The 18,920-nt window shown below is 43.7% G+C and overlaps 1 protein-coding gene across 1 annotated transcript in view; it reads left to right on the top strand.

The window, feature by feature from the left end:
- LOC146370116 (kinesin heavy chain-like) overlaps positions 1 to 18,920 on the top strand; it is a 53,351-nt gene that overhangs the window by 8,444 nt on the left and 25,987 nt on the right. Inside the window, exons 7-21 of the mRNA XM_084908880.1 lie at positions 7,475 to 7,562; positions 7,657 to 7,781; positions 7,869 to 7,973; positions 8,117 to 8,265; positions 8,368 to 8,516; positions 11,498 to 11,667; positions 13,441 to 13,509; positions 13,588 to 13,794; positions 14,504 to 14,650; positions 14,732 to 14,920; positions 15,060 to 15,177; positions 15,297 to 15,373; positions 15,470 to 15,579; positions 15,782 to 15,883; positions 16,203 to 16,263. Coding sequence (XP_084765006.1) covers positions 7,475 to 7,562; positions 7,657 to 7,781; positions 7,869 to 7,973; positions 8,117 to 8,265; positions 8,368 to 8,516; positions 11,498 to 11,667; positions 13,441 to 13,509; positions 13,588 to 13,794; positions 14,504 to 14,650; positions 14,732 to 14,920; positions 15,060 to 15,177; positions 15,297 to 15,373; positions 15,470 to 15,579; positions 15,782 to 15,883; positions 16,203 to 16,263 — 1,866 coding nt within the window. The remainder of the gene's footprint in view (positions 1 to 7,474; positions 7,563 to 7,656; positions 7,782 to 7,868; positions 7,974 to 8,116; positions 8,266 to 8,367; positions 8,517 to 11,497; positions 11,668 to 13,440; positions 13,510 to 13,587; positions 13,795 to 14,503; positions 14,651 to 14,731; positions 14,921 to 15,059; positions 15,178 to 15,296; positions 15,374 to 15,469; positions 15,580 to 15,781; positions 15,884 to 16,202; positions 16,264 to 18,920) is intronic.

Genomic DNA, 18,920 nt, shown 5'->3' with positions numbered 1-18,920 from the left:
TAAGCTGATTTTGTTATTGTCTTAATGTGTTTTTCTAAGTTTAGGTCTGCATCCATCACTACACCCACATTTCTCGCCTGGTTTGTGGTTTTTAGGTGTAGAGGTTGAAGTTCTCTGGTGACCTGCAATCGTTTTTCTTTGGCACCAAAGACTATTACCTCAGTTTTGTTTTTGTTTAGCTGGAGAAAATTGTGGCACAACCAGTCATTAATTTCCTCAATGCATTTACCAAGAGCCTGTACAGGGCCTCGGTCTCCTGGTGATATTGTGATATATATTTGTGTGTCATCTGCATAGCTGTGATAGTTTATTTTGTTGTTCTTTATAATCTGTGCCAGTGGGAGCATGTAAATGTTGAACAGAAGGGGTCCCAAGATGGAACCTTGGGGAACTCCACATGTGATACTTGTCTGCTCAGATGTGAAGTTACCTATTGATACAAAGTATTTCCTGTTTTCTAAGTATGTTTTGAACCAGTTTGGTACAGTTCCTGAAAGACCTGCCCAGTTCTCCAGTCGTTTGAGTAATATGTTGTGGTCGACTGTACCAAATGCTGCACTGAGATCCAGTAAAACTAAGACTGACGTTTTTCCACTGTCTGTATTCAGACATATGTCATTAAACACTTTGGTCAGAGCGGTTTCAGTGCTGTGGTTCTGTCTAAAACCTGACTGGAAGGCATCATAGCAGTTATTCTGTGTCAAGAAGTAATTGAGCTGTTGTGTGTGGCCTCTGTTACATGCTGAGTCAGCCCAAAGTTGGCCAGAGTGTTACTCAGGTCTTTAGTCCCTTTGTCCTGAGGGTTGTCAACATGGATGTTAAAATCCCCAACAATAATTACACAGTCGAAATCAACACAGATCACAGACAGCAGTTCACTGAGATCATTAACAAAGTCTGTGCAGTATTAGGGAGGCCTGTAAACATTAAGAAACACAACTTTGGATGGGGCCTTCAGCTGTAGAGCCACATATTCAAAAGACTGAAAACTTGATTAAGTCTACGTGGGGCGGGTCCTCAGAAGGTCGGGTAGGCCGGAAGTAAACGGCCGTGAAATTGGACGGTCTAGCCTTCTGATTAGCGTCACCGCTGTGTCGGTGGAGTTTAATAAACTGGGCCGTCTGCTCATTGATTAAATCATTAATTAAAAATGTTTTCCCAGCTAAAGATCTAACATTTAATAAAGCCAACTTTAGTGTTTTAGAGGTATTATTTGCCCCTCGTGTTTGGGAGCAGTCTGTGGCACACAAGGTATGTTTACTATATTTAAAGGTCTTTTAGAGTGCCGCTCTCTGTGTTTTGACCAGGCCACATGTCTCCTTCTGTCACCTAAAAGTACAGAAATTTTAAAACCTTCTAGTAAACAGGGTCCCAGCTTCTCCTGGGAAAAGTCACCACTGCCATAATCCTCGCAGCCCGGACCCTCCACACATCACACATCAGACTGCGGAGACAGAGCATGAAGGTGGTAAGGAGGAACTAGGGGGGGCGAGGCTGGGCAATGTAACTTCGATTGCTCTGTTGGGGGCGGGGCTTGATGGCGAACCTTTGGCTGTTCTGGTTGGGGGTTTGTGGGGACAAAAAGGGATTGGGCCGGGGGGTAGATCTGATCCCAGCATTGACCCGCTCCATCATCTCCTCAGTGAATTTCAGGTGTGGGGAGGAGGGAGAAAGGGAGGGGGGGGGAGGGTGATGACCTGTCAGGGGTTTGGGGGACTGGGGAAGGTCGTGGTCCCTGGTCCTGGTCGTTGGTGTTGTTGAGAGAGTTGGAGGCAAATAGGGACCCCTCTTCTTGCCTCTGATGTCTCTCCTTTCTGAAGCTCTTCCCGGGTGGGGGCTGATGAGGCTCCTCCTCAAGGTTTCTGCTGGGCTTTGTCTGTTCTTGCAGTACTGTTTGTTCCTCTTTATGAGATAACTCCTCGTTTATCTCAGCCTTGGCACCAAGCACAGATGGATGACGTATGGAATAAAACAAGTTGGAGGTGAACAGTTTCACCCCTGACTTGTTAAAATTAAATCCATTTGCTTTAAACAGATGCCTGTGTTCCCCAAAAATATTAAAATTGTTGATAAAATGCACTGAGTGGTCAGTACTAGTGATGGGATTTCCGGCTCTTTTTAGAGAACCGGCTCTTTCGGCTCGGATCATTAAAAAGAGCCGGCTCTTTTGGCTCCGATCCACCTCTTCGGGTTGTTTTGTTGCTTTAATTAATTTATTATTAACAATAATATAAAATTATGCACAAAAGGAATTACTAATGTAAAAAAAAAGTGGTTTTATTTATATATGTTTATATATAAATATATGTGGTGGCCCCTAGAGACAAAACACGTACAAACTCCAAAACACATTTCTAGCTTTAACTGAACTTCCAAAACAGAGCTACCTAGATCACTTAAATTACACAATTGAAAGCATATGTGTATTGTTTGTGTATTTATACACAAGCAGTCATATTTATTCAAATAATTAAAAAAAATGTTCATTTACCTGTTACTACCACACACCAAATCCGGTCGTTGGTACTTGCTGGCTTGTGTAGCCACTAGGTAACAAAACACTGCCCCCTAGCATCCTGGAGCACTTCTGTTGTGTTTTGTACGTGCTTCTGAGTTTTTATGTGTTTTGGAGTTTGTACGTGATTTGAAGTTTGTACGTGCTTTGTCTGTAGGGGCCACCGTAAATATACTTTTATTTATTCACTCCACATAAAATGTAATAAATAAATCCTATAATACAAAATCCAACTAGTCACAGTTCAACTTTTAACTATTTAAATTTTCAGCTTTTTCCTTTTAAACAAATTTAAAGTGAAACAACACAAAACACTGCAAACCACAACACAATTAAATATAAATTACAATATGAAAACAAACAGAAACATGAACATTATCTGTCATATGGGCCTGCATGAATAAACTTTCTGAATCCTTTATCATGTGCAACTGAAAATAGTTGAGGATGATTACTATACCTTTCTAATGTGACGTTGTTGTCCCTGGCTCTCTCTCTCTCTCCCTCCCGCTCTGTTCCTGTGCTACTGCCAGTGTAACTACCGCCCCTCCCCCCTCTTCCCAGTGCAAAGCACAAGACTCGCATGCGGAGTGAAGCGGGAAAAAAGTGCAAGAGAGAGAGGGTGAGAGAAAGAAAAAGAAAAACCCCACGGCTCGCGATAAGGAGCCGGCTCGCGTCGTTCACGTCAAAGATCCGGCTCTAAGACCCATTTCGTTCGCGACCGACACATCACTAGTCAGTACATGCTGACAGTGCAAACAACCTGCTGAATCTCTCGTCTCCTCTGATGGGCGGTACAGGTCCACTGATGAATACAGCTGCATTCAGAGAGTTTACAGTATTTAATAATCCAGTAAAGTCCCGTTTCAGAACCTCCGACTGTTGTTTGGACACATCGTTTGACCCTGTATGCAGAACAATGTTTGTCACAGTTGGATATTCATCTGCAATTTGAAGAATTTCTTTCCCTGTGGCCTTTTACTTTTCAACAGATTTTCAGTCCTTCGCTACTTTTAGATGGATGGTTGTCCGATATAGATCCAGGGTCCTTTGATAGTGGAGCAAATCTGTTCTGCAGTTTCACATTCAGTTGTTTTGGAGGCTTGATGTTAACCTTCCTATTCACGGTTGTCCAGTCCTGTTTCCTCCCGTATACAGGGGTAGAAGAGCTTCTCTGTCTCATAGGAAGTGAAGGCCAGTCGGTTTCAGAGATTTCAGCTCGCTGTGCCCTGTCTGTGATACGTCCTCCCCAAGGGCGTAGATTTGGCATGGACGGAAGGGACATGTCCCCACCAATATCCAGCGATTATTGAATTGTCCCCACCAATAATTTGATCTCATCGAGTAAAGAAAAACAAACCCGATAGTAAGAAAAAAACGATCTGTCAACGTCTCATTCACCCAGGGTGCAGAAAGAGTTAAATTACGTTCTCCACTGGAGTCCTACGTCATGTGACAAATATGGCCAATGTGATTGGCTGCAGTGTTGCCAACTTAGCGACTTTGTTGCTATATTTAGCGAGTTTTCAGACCCCGACTTTTTTTCTAAAAAGCGACTAGCGACAATTCTGGCAACTTTTTCTGGTGTTATTGGAGACTTATTTATGACGACTTTTTGACCTGAAAGCAGGTATCGCCTTTACTCTCAACAAGCAGCGGGTGCTGCCGTGGGCACCGCCCGTTCCAAAGCGCTCACGGGCGGAGGATAGTCTTCCCCAAGTTGCTATCAGGGCAGAAGATGTTCACACCTGTGCGTCCAAACTGCAAATGAATCGCGCATGAGCAGTGTTGCCAACTCCTCAGTAAGGAAAATCGCTATTGGCTGTCCGAAAAGTCGCTAGAAGTCGCTAAATGACGTCATCGCCTAATTTGCATAATTGGTCATGCTAATATAATTGTAACCTACGTTGTTGGAGAGAGAAATAACATCGTGGAAGAGACATAAAGTGAGTAAAAAAACGTCCTAAATGCATTTAGAGTTTATTTAGAACTACAAATTAAATTTCTTTTAGCAATTATTGTTTTTTTTAATGTCACAATTCCAACCCTGCTCCTTTACCCGGGCTTGGACCGGCAAAAGTGACCCGAAATAGGCACTCTGGTGGAGTTACTTTGTGTGTGTGTGTTTATAAGTAGTTTTAAACCTTGTGATCCACAAAACAGCATAAGAGTAAAAGAGTAAAAGAAGAACTGACTGCATTACAGCACCCGCTGCTTGTTGAGAGTAAAAGCCATACGCGCTTTCACGTCTTTTTTTAGGGGTCTGAAAACTCGCTAAATATAGCGACAAAGTTGCTAAGTTGGCAACACTGCGCATGAGCGAAGCCGCTGCTCCTGCACTCACTGTAACGCAGTCAGTTCTTCCTTTACTGTTATGCTGTTTTGTGGATCACAAGGTTTAAAACTACTTATAAACACACACACACACAGTAACTCCACCAGAGTGCCTATTTCGGGTCACTTTTGCCGGTCCAAGCCCGGATAAAGGAGCAGGGTTGGAATTGTGACATTACAAAAAACAATAATTGCTAAAATAAATTTAATTTGTAGTTCTAAATAAACTCTAAATGCATTTAGGACGTTTTTTTACTCACTTTATGTCTCTTCCACGATGTTATTTCTCTCTCCAACAACGTAGGTTACAATTATATTAGCATGACCAATTATGCAAATTAGGCGATGACGTCATTCAGCGACTTCTAGCGACTTTTAGGACAGCCAATAGCGATTTTCCTTACTGAGGAGTTGGCAACACTGATTGGCTGTGCCTTTCAGGGAGCTCTGTTTAGTTTTAGCAGCGGCAAGCCTGCGCTGCGAGGACCTGCAAGGAGGACGGCAGCAAAGAGGAAGAACCTGGATATAAGAAAGTATTTTTCAAAGAAACCTGTAAGTCACTTAAAGTCAAGCTCACTCATAAAATGTGTCCGTCATAATAACGTTACAGGCTATGCTAGGCTTTGGCCCACATCAGTCTAAAATTGTATGTAACCATGAATAACGTGTTTGGGAAACTAAATGCACAACAGGCAGCAGTATTAGTTCTCTCAGTCTCAGAGCAGCATTTCTAATTTTGATTGAAGCTGTCAGAAAACGGCAGCCTAGAGCGAGCCAGGATATTAGTTTACAGAGGCTGTTAAAATTATATGTCTGAAGTTAAATGTTGGTGACACAGAAATTTCATCCTAATGGCACTGACGTATTCATAGGTCATAGTCATGAATAGTCATGATTTTGCAAATATTCCACCTTGTAGTGCAGTTTGCACAAATTGTTTTAAAAATGCACTCACCCTACAAACGTTACTGATGAGTCAAGATCTGCACAAAGTGACAGAAACACTGAAGCAGCTCCACATTTTATTCTTATTGTCATGTATGTCCTATTTGTCAGGTGACAGAAGAACCAACACAAAGCTCAGAGAGTAATGGTAACACAAGATCACAGGTGAAATGTGATGATGACCTGGTGGTTCATGACTGTATTTGAAGCACATGTGTGACTGCATGTATGTGGAGTGTCTCACTGTTATTTGTCAGGTGACAGAGGCAGCTCTGCCATGTTGTAGCTCAGAGGTGAAGAGGCGAGGTCACAGGTGACTGACTGATGATTTTCTGCTATAGATTAACTAGTATTTATTCTCATGACAATTGTTAGGCTGCTGATGTAAATTGATTCATTAGTGTATGTTTGACAAAGAATCTGAATTGACATGTCTCACTTTTTATATGGAATATGGCTGAAGTAAACTAAAGTCTAAAATACTTAGTCATTTGTTTAATAGTAATTTAACATTATATAATTCACATATAAAACTATGAATTGTAATTTTTAAAAAGCATGTAGAATAGCATATGTATGCAAGTATATTTCTCCTTTCTTTTAATCAAGAAGCAAAGACAAAAAGGAAAAAAATAAGAAACAGGGTTCGGTGCTTGAATCATCCGTCCCCACCAATTCCAAAACCAAATCTACGCCCTTGGTCCTCCCCCTTCCAGGAGACATGATTTATGTCTTGGTTTTGCACCAAGACAGTCCAAGGGGGGATTATTGCTTGAGGATTTATTATAATGCACAGAGTCTACTTTCTTGGTCATGTTATCTGTGCTCCTTGGCTGTGTACTAGCTTGCTCATCGCCATTGTTTTGAATCAAAGGCAAGGTTGTTTCATTTCCACACAGTCCATTTACCTCCACGTTTACTTCTAAGCGATGAATTTTTGTCTCCAGTACTGCAATCTTCTGCAGGAGGCTGTGGTAGTCATCTGTGGAGAGGGGAAGCATTTGTTGCTAGTTAGCCTAGCGGTTAGCACCTTTCCAGGCTATTGAGGCTGTTCGGTGCCCAGACGCTGTAATCAGGCTTCAGCTGTGTGTAGGCCACAGACACAGAGCGCTGAAGATAAGGTAACTATAAAAATTTTGCTGTTTCTGTTAAGAACACTTTAGTCCTAATGATCTATAAGTGACCAAAAGCTATTGCAGGTAAGCTCATACGGAAAAAAGGGAAAAAACAGCATAAAAATCAATAAAAGAAGCAAAGCATTTAAAGAGCAAAGAGAGGAAGCGTCCACACTCACAAAAAGGGGAGGTACAACCTTTGTGAGGAGCAGGTCATGTTTCCTGGATCTGGTTGTCACAGAAAACTCTGTTTTATTCTGGTGATTTTGAAAATGTTTAATTGTCATTATGCTTGATTCTGATCTGCTGATGAGTCACTGCTGGAAACACGCAACGCAACCAATCACATTCATTCAAGTTTCCACGTCTCCTTTATGGAGCTGTGGAACAGTAAGCTTTAATATTAAATTGATATATTATATTCGTTCAGTTTATGGAGAATTTTGTTTGTCTGCTGAGTCTCACAGGTGTGCTGTGGGTGCACGGCGCCTCCAAACAGCCATATTTACCGCATGTCTGCAGCGTCCTGCTGCTGATACTCTACTGATGTGTGTTTCATTGTCAGGGCTGCACGGAGCGCTTTGTTTCCAGTCCCGAGGAGGTGATGGACGTTATCGATGAAGGAAAAGCAAACAGACACGTCGCTGTGACCAGTAAGTCTTCACCTGTACGTGTGATACTTCCGCCCCGACCATCGTGTGTTTGTTCTCGGATCAGTTTACTGAATGGGGTTTCTTCTTCATGCAGACATGAACGAGCACAGCTCTCGCAGTCACAGCATTTTTCTGATCAACATCAAACAGGAGAACGTGGAGACGGAGATGAAGCTATCAGGGAAACTTTACCTGGTGGACCTGGCAGGCAGCGAGAAGGTCGCACTGCTCCATCACACTCAGTGAGCACCTGTTCTCTGTAAATGTCTGCTTGCTGACACCTGGATTGTGCTTTCTGCCATCCAGGTGAGTAAAACAGGAGCAGAGGGCGCCGTTTTGGATGAGGCTAAAAACATCAACAAGTCTCTGTCTGCTCTGGGGAACGTCATCGCTGCCCTGAGTGAAGGAACGGTGAGTCTTCATGTCTCCGACCTTCAGGTCTCTGACATGTACGCCTGAAATATTCTGGATTTAACTTGATTTGTTTGACAGAAACGTCACAGCTCACCTGATTTTCAGGTGAAGTGATTGTCACGTGTCTCGTGTGTCTCTAGAAAACCCACGTTCCATACAGAGACAGTAAGATGACCCGGATCCTTCAGGACTCTCTGGGTGGAAACTGTCGAACTACCATCATCATCTGCTGCTCGCCGTCTGTTTACAACGAGGCTGAAACCAAGTCCACGCTCATGTTTGGACAGAGGTACGGCAAGTCACCTGATCAGAGGAAAAAGCAGAGTACTGTGGTCGAAGTACGTCCTCCACAGATCTGAGTGTTTCTTCATTCCGCGTCCTGTTGTTTCAGAGCTAAAACCATAAAGAACACAGTGTCTGTGAACCTGGAGCTGACCGCCGAGGAGTGGAAGAAGAAGTATGAGAAGGAGAAAGAGAAGAACAGGAGTCTGAACATCATGATCCAGAAACTGGAGAATGAGCTGAAACGCTGGAGGAAAGGTGAAAAAAGATGTTACTTCAGGTTTTCACCTGGAGACGGCATTTATACTTCAATATGCCTGCACACTCCAGACAGCTCAAAACCCACGATTGATATTGCTCTCTCTCACCGCTGGCACTCCCACAACTTTTTACTCAGAGCTACCGAATGCCCATGTTGTCAAATAATCTGATTGGTTGATGTGTTGCATTTTCCACCAACAGCAAAGGGGGCATCATGTTTGTTTGTTTTATTCAGTTTTCTTCCTGCACTAAATGTGACTATCCAGGAAACAGCTGTAAACGATGTATGTGCTTTAAAGTCCACAGTTTCCACAAAGGTGGAGTGAGGCTGCATCTTGCTGCTACGTCATCTTAAATCTGTCACGTGTTTTGGAAGGCAGGTCATTTAGTGGTGGCACGAACGCATTCTGCACTTTAATTTTTTTCACATTTGGTTCTGGTACCAAAAGAGTTCGGTTAGAGAAAGATCATGATTTTTGCTGGACTCAACCCTCTGACATCAAACTACTCCTATCAGCAAGTCTGCCCACGTGACAGCCTCTGGGCATATATTCGGGCAGCTTTTCCTAAATGAGCTTTAATGATAAAAAAAACACTCATCCTTTAACATTTACCAGCTTTGTTCCAAAAGAAAGTTTAAAAGCTTTTTCTTCCTCCTGGAAGGTAAACGTCTGCCTCCATCTTTGTGTTACTTTAGTCTGTAAAGGTTTCACTTCAGGACTCTTTGAAGTAGGACAGAGCAATATGGCCAAAAATATTTATCATGATATACATTTGAAAATTTGCGATAACGATATAACTGACGATATAATTGATGCGAGAAAAAATACTTTACAACTCCACAACTTTATTAGTGCAAAAAATTATGGTAATTCCTCGCTGACAGTCTAACCAAAAGGCATTTCCAGTGGAAACTGGCCGACATATCCTCAGCATAACCATGTATAATATCCACAAAACTTAAAAAGAGGTTATACACACACAATACGGTAACATTGTGTTGAAGCACAGTAGGGCTGCCACGATTAGTCGACTAGTCACGATTACGTCGACTATCAAAATCGTCGACAACTGATTTAATAGTCGACGCGTCGTTTGAAGCTTTGTAAGATCCCAAAAGACGCAGGAATAAGTTGTAGGATTTAAGAGTGTAATAACGGACTGAAACAGAAGATGGCAGCACTGCATGTACAAGGATGCCAGCTGCCGTTAAACCCCGAAGAAGAAGAAGAAGCTGTGTCCCAGAATTCATAGCGCGGCCCAGCTCAGTTTCCAACAATGGCGGCAGCTAGTTAGTTTTAATATTACTCTTATTATTCTTTCTGGGTCACAAAATAAACGTTTAACATATTTTCAGGAGAGAATGTAGCTGTGTAAACCTCAAATATCTGCTCAGTTTATCAAGACACCACATATTTTCAAAAGCGCTCCGACGTTTTCGGAGACATCTGTTACCCACTAGCTCGATAGCGAGCCGGGGGCAAGGCTCACTAGAGCCGTGAGACCACCGGACTCCCGGCAAATTGTTTTCAAACCCACCGCCGTCTTTCACTACTCAGGTTAAACATGATATATAAGTCACTTAGATAACTTAACAATGTTATTGTTTGGCTTTTTTTTTCAGTATTTTATTTGTCTTGAGTAAATCGGTTTGGCTGAGATTAAAGTTATAGTTTTTACACAGCTGAATAAACGTCAAGCAGACAGCTGATTATCAGAAGTGTGAGATGCTCGAGAATTTACTCCGATGTCCTGTTATATTTTAGATAGCAAGGAGTTTATTAAACTTCACCGAAACAATCTGCAAATTTCATTAAAATTTAATAAACTATCATCTTGTCTTTATTTTTAGTTAGCACATACCTTAAACACTTAAAGCTGTAAGCTAATGATAGTTATATAAGAGCAGATGCTGCTGGTGCAATAAGCTGTACGTTTTACGTCCAATGGATGATGATCTGATTAGTCGACTAATCGCAAAAATAATCGGTGACTAGTCGACTATCAAAATAATCGTTTGTGGCAGCCCTAAAGCACAGTACGTATTACACCCGAGGCTCCTGACTACGATAGCCGTAATGCTCCGACAATCCATCGAGCGCCGGTGCGGCTTCATAGCTTAGCAAAGTCATATTAAAACATTTTTGACAGATTTTCGAGCACCGTGTACATAAAATCGGTTCGAGGTCAGTAAGCACAACCAGAATTCATACATAAGGCGCACTGTCGATTTTTTGAGAAAATTAAAGGATTTTAAGTGCGACTTATTTTCCGAAAAACACGGTAATAACGACGGCCCGCTTGCATGCTCTACCAAAAACTGTGCTTTGTTGTGTATCTGACGGACGAAAGCTAAACCAGTTCCACACCACTGAAGCTGCAGCATTTTTACAAACCAGTTCTGGTTCATCTGATCAACGATCCGCTTTCGCCCTTCTCATTCTCTGCCATACTTTTTCTGCCATGTGCTTGTGAAAATAAAGGCACTGCGCATGCACGTATCACCATATTCTATCGCGATATTTCATTTTCTTATCATTGCCTAACCTTATACCGGTATTACCATGAACGGTATGATATGGCCCAGCCCTATTTTGAAGGTTTCCGTGTCACGCTTTGATCAGTTCTCTTTAAACTCGTTTTAGAGAAGGCAGTGACAGTACCAGGGAGCGTTTTACATGCAGCTATTCACCTGTCCACTAGAGGCTGCTATATTGTACACGTGGTAGTAGTTTGTTTAGGAAAGCTGTCACTGTGAACCGTTTATGATGGAGAGTCTCTTAATATTTTGTCAGAGTGGAGCTGTTTGTGTCTGAGCCATCGTTTTGCGTCTGATTGAATTCCTGTTTAGTTTCTGTTGGCAGCTCACTGATAAGACTCTCAGCTGCAGCTCCGTCTCTTGTGATGTGAGCATGTGGCCAATGTTTTATTCATGGATCCTGATTTGATTCTATTATCAGTAATTTTGACTCCTCCAGGTGAGTCTGTACCTGTGGAGGAACAGCTGGGCAACAGAAACAAGAAGTGCAGCAGCGAGACAGCAGCAGCGATTGACAGCTTGGCTCCGCCCCCTGTCGCCCTGTCTGTGGAGGAGAAGTCGCAGTACGAGACTCTCATCACTGACCTGTACCAGCAGCTGGACGACAAAGTGAGTCGCACCTGTACCCTGTGTGAGGCCAAACTATTTAAAAGCTCAAAGACAGCAGTGCTTTTCCTTTAAAGCAGGGGTCCCCAATCCCAGTCCACGAGGGCCGGTGTCCCTGCAGGTTTTAGATCTCACCCTGGGTCAACACACCTGAATCACATGATTAGTTCATTACCAGGCCTCTGGAGAAGTTCAAGACATGTTGAGAAGGTAATTTATCCATTTAAATCAGCTGTGATGGATCAAGGACACATCTAAAACCTGCAGGGACACCGGCCCTCGTGGACTGGGATTGGGGACCCCTGTTTTAAAGGATTGTGGAGGTCTCATGACGGCAGCTTTGACTGCGGAACAAAAGATTTTTAAAAGGGATCACTACAGGTTTTCCCTTAGTCAGCAGTTGTCCCTCTCCTGGATCAGCTGGAGCTTTCTTTAGGCGCCTTCCCAGCTTTGACAAATGTCCAGCTGTGATAACCACATTTGCTCAGGGCCTTCTTGATGTAATGAACATCATATCAAAGAAACTGACCTCACAACCCAGTGTTAGTCAGTGGTGCTAGTTTCAGTCATTGTGCTAATGTCCTATTTATAAGGTTGGAAACCTGCAGTCAGCTGAGACTGAAGAGGCCCACCTGGGTGATGATGCAACGTTTCTCCCTCTGAGAACATCCGGATGAGCACAATCAACCTTTGGGATCTTTAGTGAAGGTTACAAATGATCTTCTTATGGCCTCTGACAGTGGACTCATCTCTGTGCTTGTCCTGCTAGACCTCAGTGCAGCGTTCGATACTGTCGACCATAATATCCTATTAGAGCGATTAGAACATGCTGTAGGTATTACAGGTACTGTGCTGCAGTGGTTTGTATCATATCTATCTAATAGACTCCAGTTTGTGCATGTAAATGGAGAGTCCTCTTCACACACTGAGGTTAATTATGGAGTTCCACAGGGTTCAGTGCTAGGACCAGTTCTGTTTACATTATACATGCTTCCCTTAGGCAATGAGCATCTGCATTTTAAAACTGGCTTCACCACTGCTACAAAAAAGTAAGAAACACTTAGTAACAATAACAATAAATAATTACTGTAAAAGTAGAACAGTCAAAGTCTGATTCTGCCTTTCTAACCTGGATTTCATTCATTATCTTCTCCAGGTAGTTCTAAACACTCTGGATTCTCTGATTAGTTCAGCTGCCATTCCTCTGCTGCTCTGCACCGCTTCGGTCATAGACTCCCGCTCTGACCCACCCTGTCACCATCACCTACATATTTATTGATCAGTCACAAATAGCTAGCTCTTAGTCATGTTAAAGCAGCTTTTACATCAAAATGTATGTCAATAATTGTGTTGCTAGGCAACCCGGAGTCCCTCTTGTGGATAATTTATGCCGGGTCAAAACATCCTCTCCACTTCTAGGTTATAGTGGTCATAATTATTTGTCTTTGGATCCCACACACCCAAAATTCAGTATTTGATAAGTAAGCCCATTTTAGAAAAATCGGGAAATATTAGATGATAGGGTTTTATTTTAACAAGGTAACAGTAAAATGCCAAGGGATCAATGGACAGTCCATGCCAAAATTCCAGCATGTGCAGTAACCCCGGAAAGCACGCAGTGTCTTCTGGATAGTGTGTGAAATTATCTGTTGTCACAAGTTGCATGGATGGGCCAGATCTTGTCTGGTTTTGTACAGTCAGTCTTCTTAACACCTGCTGTGGTAACTAGCTGGAAGACATGTTTAAATCATTAAACTCTGTCTGATTGATGTTTAGGATGATGAGATCAACCAGCAGAGTCAGATGTCTGAGAAACTCAAACAGCAGCTGATCGACCAGGATGAGGTGAGTCTCACCTGAGTGTTACATTCCATACTATCCACTGATCGATGGATCACAGGTTAATCAATAGCTCTCCACCAGCTGCTGGCATCTATCCGCCAGGACTATGAGCGGCTGCAGGAGGAGCTGTCCCGCCTGCAGAGGGAAAGCGATTCAGCTAAAGAGGAGGTGAAAGAGGTATTGCAGGCGCTGGAGGAGCTGGCTGTCAACTACGACCACAAGAGTCAGGAGGTGGAGAATAAGAACCGCTGCAATGAACAGCTGAACGACGAGCTCGCTCACAAAACTGTGAGTCCACAGTCAGAGGGATGGATGGATGTTTGAATGGATGGATGAATTGATGTTTGGATGGACTGATGTTTGGATGGATGGATGGATGGATGTTTGGATGGATGGATTGATGTTTTGATGGATGGATGGATGTTTGGATGGATGGATGGATGGGGATGGATGGATGGATTTTTGGATGTTTGGATGGATGGATTGATGTTTGGATGGATGGATGGATGTTTGGAGAATGGATTGATGTTTGGATGGATGGGGATGGATGGATGGATGTCTGGATGGATGGATTTTTGGATGGATGCATGGATGGATTTTTGGACGGATGGATGGATGCATGGATGGACGGATGGATGGATTTTTGGATGGACGGATGGATGGATGGATGGATTTTTGGATGGACGGATGGATGGATGTTTGGATGGATGGATGGATGGATGTTTGAATGGATGGGGATGTATGGATGTTTGAATGGATATGGATGGATGGATGTTTGGATGGATGGATGGATGGATGGATGTTTGAATGGATGGGGATGGATTGATGTTTGGATGGATGGATGGATTGATGTTTGGATGGATGGATGTTTGGATGGATGGATGGATTTTTGGATGTTTGGATGGATGGATTTTTGGATGTTTGGATGGATGGATTGATGTTTGGATGGATGGATGAATGGATGGATGGATGTGTAATGAACCTGCTGTGTTTCCAGGTCAGTCTGGAGGCTGTTCAGAGGGAGCTGTCCTCCCTGCAGGAGCTCAGCTCTCATCATAAGAGGAGGTCAGCGGAGATCGTCAGTTTGCTGCTCAGAGACCTCAGTGAGATCGGCAGTGTTCTCGGAACCACCGAGCTCAAAGCTGTGAGCCTCAAACTAGTTCTTCTTCTCATCTACTTCTACTTTTCATGTGTCTGAAAACAAACTCTGATTCTGTCTCTTCAGATGACTGAAGTGAGTGGAGTGATGGAGGAAGAGTTCACCTCTGCCCGACTCTACATCAGTAAGATGAAGTCTGAAGTCAAATCTCTGGTGAACCGCAGCAAACAGTTGGAGGTCAACCTGACAGAAAACACCTGCAAGATGAAGGCGAGCGAGAAGGAGCTGAGCACGTGCCAGCTGCTCGTGTCGCAGGTGAGACAAATACAAACTGAGACAGAGACATACACACACACACACACACACACACACACACACACACACACACAGCCTGTCTGAATAGGTGTGATGATAAATTCACCTGTGCTGGTTGTTTGTGTGTCTGCTTGTGCAGCTCCGGGCAAAGCTGGGGTCTCTCACCGATGACCTCCAGAAGGTGGAGCAGAAGAAGAGGCAGCTGGAGGAGAGTCAGGATGCTCTGATGGAGGAGGTCGCCAAGCTCCGCGCTCAAGGTAATACTGCCATGGTTACAGGAAACGGTAAACTCTGATTGGCTAACAGGTATTTTTAAAAATCCATCACAGGTGAACAGGTAGAAACAATAAGAGACTCTGTGTTTGTGTGTGAGCAGGTCAAATGCACGAGCTGACAGTGATGGACAAAGAGAAAGAACACATGAGCCAGCTGAAGGATGTTGTGGAGATGAAGGTAAACATGGCGTGATGTCACTGTGAGCAAAGTAACAATCAACAATCTGTCAAATCAGTGATAGAGGTGATGGAAATGTCGCTGTGTGTTCTATAGAGAACGCTGGAGGAACAGATGGAGAACCACCGGGAGGTTCATCACAAACAGCTGAGTCGACTCCGAGATGAGATCGATCAGAAACACAGAGACGTCGACCGACTCAAAGAGTGAGTTATTGATTATTATTGATTGATTATTGATATTACTGATTACTGAGTGATTGAGCTGCTCCCAGACTCTTCTCAGCTGTTCTGGGTTCAGTCACATCATTCATTTTAAAGAGATTTGTTATTGGTCAGATTTTTGCTTCAAGCATGTGTTTTGTCACAGTGTCGAGCCGGCTGTTTCCAGCGTCTTTGTTTCTTTCAGCGTGAATCAGGCTCTGCAGCTGGAAAACAGGAAGCTTCAGTCTGACTTGGACAAACTGAGAGCAGAGGATCAGAACAAAGACCAGAAGCTTCAAAAGCTCATGTACGTTTGTCCCTCTGTTCTTGCAGTCGCCTCAAACATCGTGATTGAGGTTTTAGCGCCATCAGACATGGTTGTGTCCACATTCAGTTCACGATATAATCTGTGACGTCTAAGTGTGTCAGACAGAAACCATATATTTATTTATCATGTTATTTTTCTCATTTAAACTCCTGCGGCGCTCAGATGACATCATTGTATCATGTCGCCTCCTTCTGCTTCCACCTACCATTTCTCTGACCAATCAGTGAACTCACATTAACAGGCAGTGGGTGTAAACGGAGTTCAGCTCTGTCATGCTAAACTCTGCTTGTGTCTTCAGGTTTGTGAACGAGAAGAGAGAACAAGCCAAAGAAGACCTGAAGGGTTTGGAGGAGACGGTGGTATGAGATTGTATTTTCACTGGCATAGATGCTCTGGGTCCAGAAGTGCTTCTGTGCAGCACCACAGTGGGTGTTACATCAGTCTATGACTGAAGTGCAGATTTTCAATTCAACTAAAATTTTATATGAACTGTTGAAATGCGTGCTCAATCATCCAGGTAAGGAAATCCATAAAAGTTGATTCTGTTTATCTTCTCTTTATGTATTATTGTAGGTCTACATTACAAGATAAAGCGCCTTGAGGCGACTGTTGTTGTGATTTGGCGCTGTATAAAGGATTACTCCTGAAAGTCTGCAAATAAACTCTTCAGTTAAGGGCCTCCAATTCAATTTTTCAATTTCATTTCGTCATCAGGACGCTACAACACAGAGCGAACACCATCCCCACAGACACAGCGGCCAGGGAGGCAGAAGAACATCAAGAAGGCCCTGAGTAAATGTGGTTATCCCAGCTGGACTTTTGTCAAAGCTGGGAAGGCGCCAAAAGAAAGCTCCAGCTGATCCAGGAGAGTAGGACAACCGCTGCCTAACAGAAAACCTGTAGTGATCACGTACGTGTCAGGAGTATCAGTACAGTTGAGGCGCATTTTTCCTAAACACCTGTTCTCTGGGGCTTTCAAACCCCAAAACATGTTGCGCCAGAAATTGGTCCACCCCAAGGATCGGGTCCCCCGACACAAACAGAGTAACATAGTGTACGCTGTTAAGTGCAGGAGGATTGCCAGGATTCATAAATCGGGGAAACCAAACAACCTCTGGTGAAGCGGATGGCACAACATAGAAGAGCTACCTCGTCAGGCCAGGACTCTGCAGTCTTGTTGATGCATGCAATCAATAACTTAACTGCTTAAATAACTTTAGGCCTGTGGCCCTCAAACCAATTGTGAGTAAATGCTTTGAGCAGCTGTTTTTGAAGCACATCAAGGACATTCTCCCAATAAACCCGGATACCCTTCAATTTGCATACAGAACCAGTCTATCCACAGAGGATACCATCTCCACCACCCACCACCTTATGCTGTCACACCTGGAGAGGAAAACACCAGAGTCACTGACTTCAACCACTTTTAACACAATCATCCCACAGCAGCTGGTGGAAACACTGATGCTTCCAGGTGTGGACACTGCAACCTGCAACTGGGTTCTCAGCTTCCTGACAAAATTCAATTCAGCTTTATTTATACAGCCCCAAATCACAACAACAGTCGCCTCAAGGCGCTTTATATTGTAAGGTAGACTCTACAATAATACATACAGAGAAAAACCCAACAATCATATGACCCTCTATGAGCAAACACTTTGGCGACAGTGGGAAGGAAAAACTCCCTTTTAACAGGAAGAAACCTCTGTCAGAACCAGGCTCAGGGAGGGGCGGGGCCATCTGCTGCGAGAGAAGGAAGACAGGATAAAGACATGCTGTGGAAGAGAGACAGAGATTAATAACAGGTATGATTCAGTGCAGAGAGGTCTGTTAACACATAGGTTGTGTCCAAATTCACGGGCTGCATCCTCCTGAGGACACATTTGTAGGCCGATTACGTCACAGCGACGCGACGAAGGCTGTCCACCCTGTGTAGAGCTTTCCTCTCTGCCTCAGTGCAGTTTCTGTGCCACACGTTGATGCCAGAGCACAGAACATTGTCCACCGCACATCTGTAAAAGGAGATGAGGACTGAGTTCTCAAGTCCCGCACATCTCATCCGCCTCAGGAAGTAGAGCCTCTGGTGAGCCTTCCTGATCAGGCTGGAAGTGTTTTTCCAGGTGAGGTTGCTATCTAGGTACATACCCAGGTACTTGTAGCTGGGTACTACTTCGACTGCAGATCCTCCGACGTGCAGTGGCGTGTGTGTGTGTGTCTTCCCCTCCTCAAGTCCACAGTCATCTCCTTCATCTTCTTCTCATTTAAGCAGAGATTGTTTTCCCTGCACCAGTCCTCTAAGTGTTCCACCTCCTTCCTGTAGCCGGTCTCATCATTGTTTGTGATGCAGCCAACCACAGCTGCAAACCTTACAATATGACAGCCTGGATGGTTGGGTGAGCAGTGTGAACAGGAGGGGACTTAGCACAGGGTCCTCGTGTTAGGATCCTCAAAGCGGGCGTAGAACCGGTCGAGAGCCTCAGGCAGAGAAGGATCCCTGGGGCATTGTGTATCCCTAGTTTTGTAGTCAGTGATGCACTTACCCCTCCACATACTGCGTGGATCCTGGGAAGAAAAATAACCGTCTATCTCCTGTGCGTATGTGGCTTTGGCTCTCGTGACGCCTGCAGTCATTTCTCTTCTAGCCCTCCTGAGTTCCTGTGCGTCACCAGACCTGAAGGCGGCTTTCAGCAGGGCATGGACTTCTTCTTTGTTTTCTTTCCCGCCTGTCCCGTTTGGTTCTTTTGCCATCAGAATTATTGTCTAAAGGCAAAGAAAGATGCCCAACGGATTTACTTTACCAAATGGACCATCCCAGCCTTGCCGTGTTGGTCTATTTGATTCACCTTTGCTTTTATTGTTTATTTTATTTTCACTTGCTACACTTGGGACAGACTTGACTGGGGAAAAGAAAAGGGAGAAAGAAAGAGGGAAAGAAAAACAGCGGGGAAGATGAACGGTGATAAAGGGCAAAAAACAAAAACAACAGACAAAAAATACAATCACCTGGATCACCTGT

The sequence above is a fragment of the Perissodus microlepis genome, chromosome 16, assembly GCF_051167445.1.
Source record: "Perissodus microlepis isolate ML-2025 ecotype Zambia chromosome 16, ASM5116744v1, whole genome shotgun sequence".
NCBI classification, from domain to species: Eukaryota; Metazoa; Chordata; class Actinopteri; order Cichliformes; family Cichlidae; genus Perissodus; species Perissodus microlepis.
The sequence above is the reverse complement of the archived record's forward strand: the minus strand, read 5'-3'. Positions and strand labels throughout refer to the sequence as shown.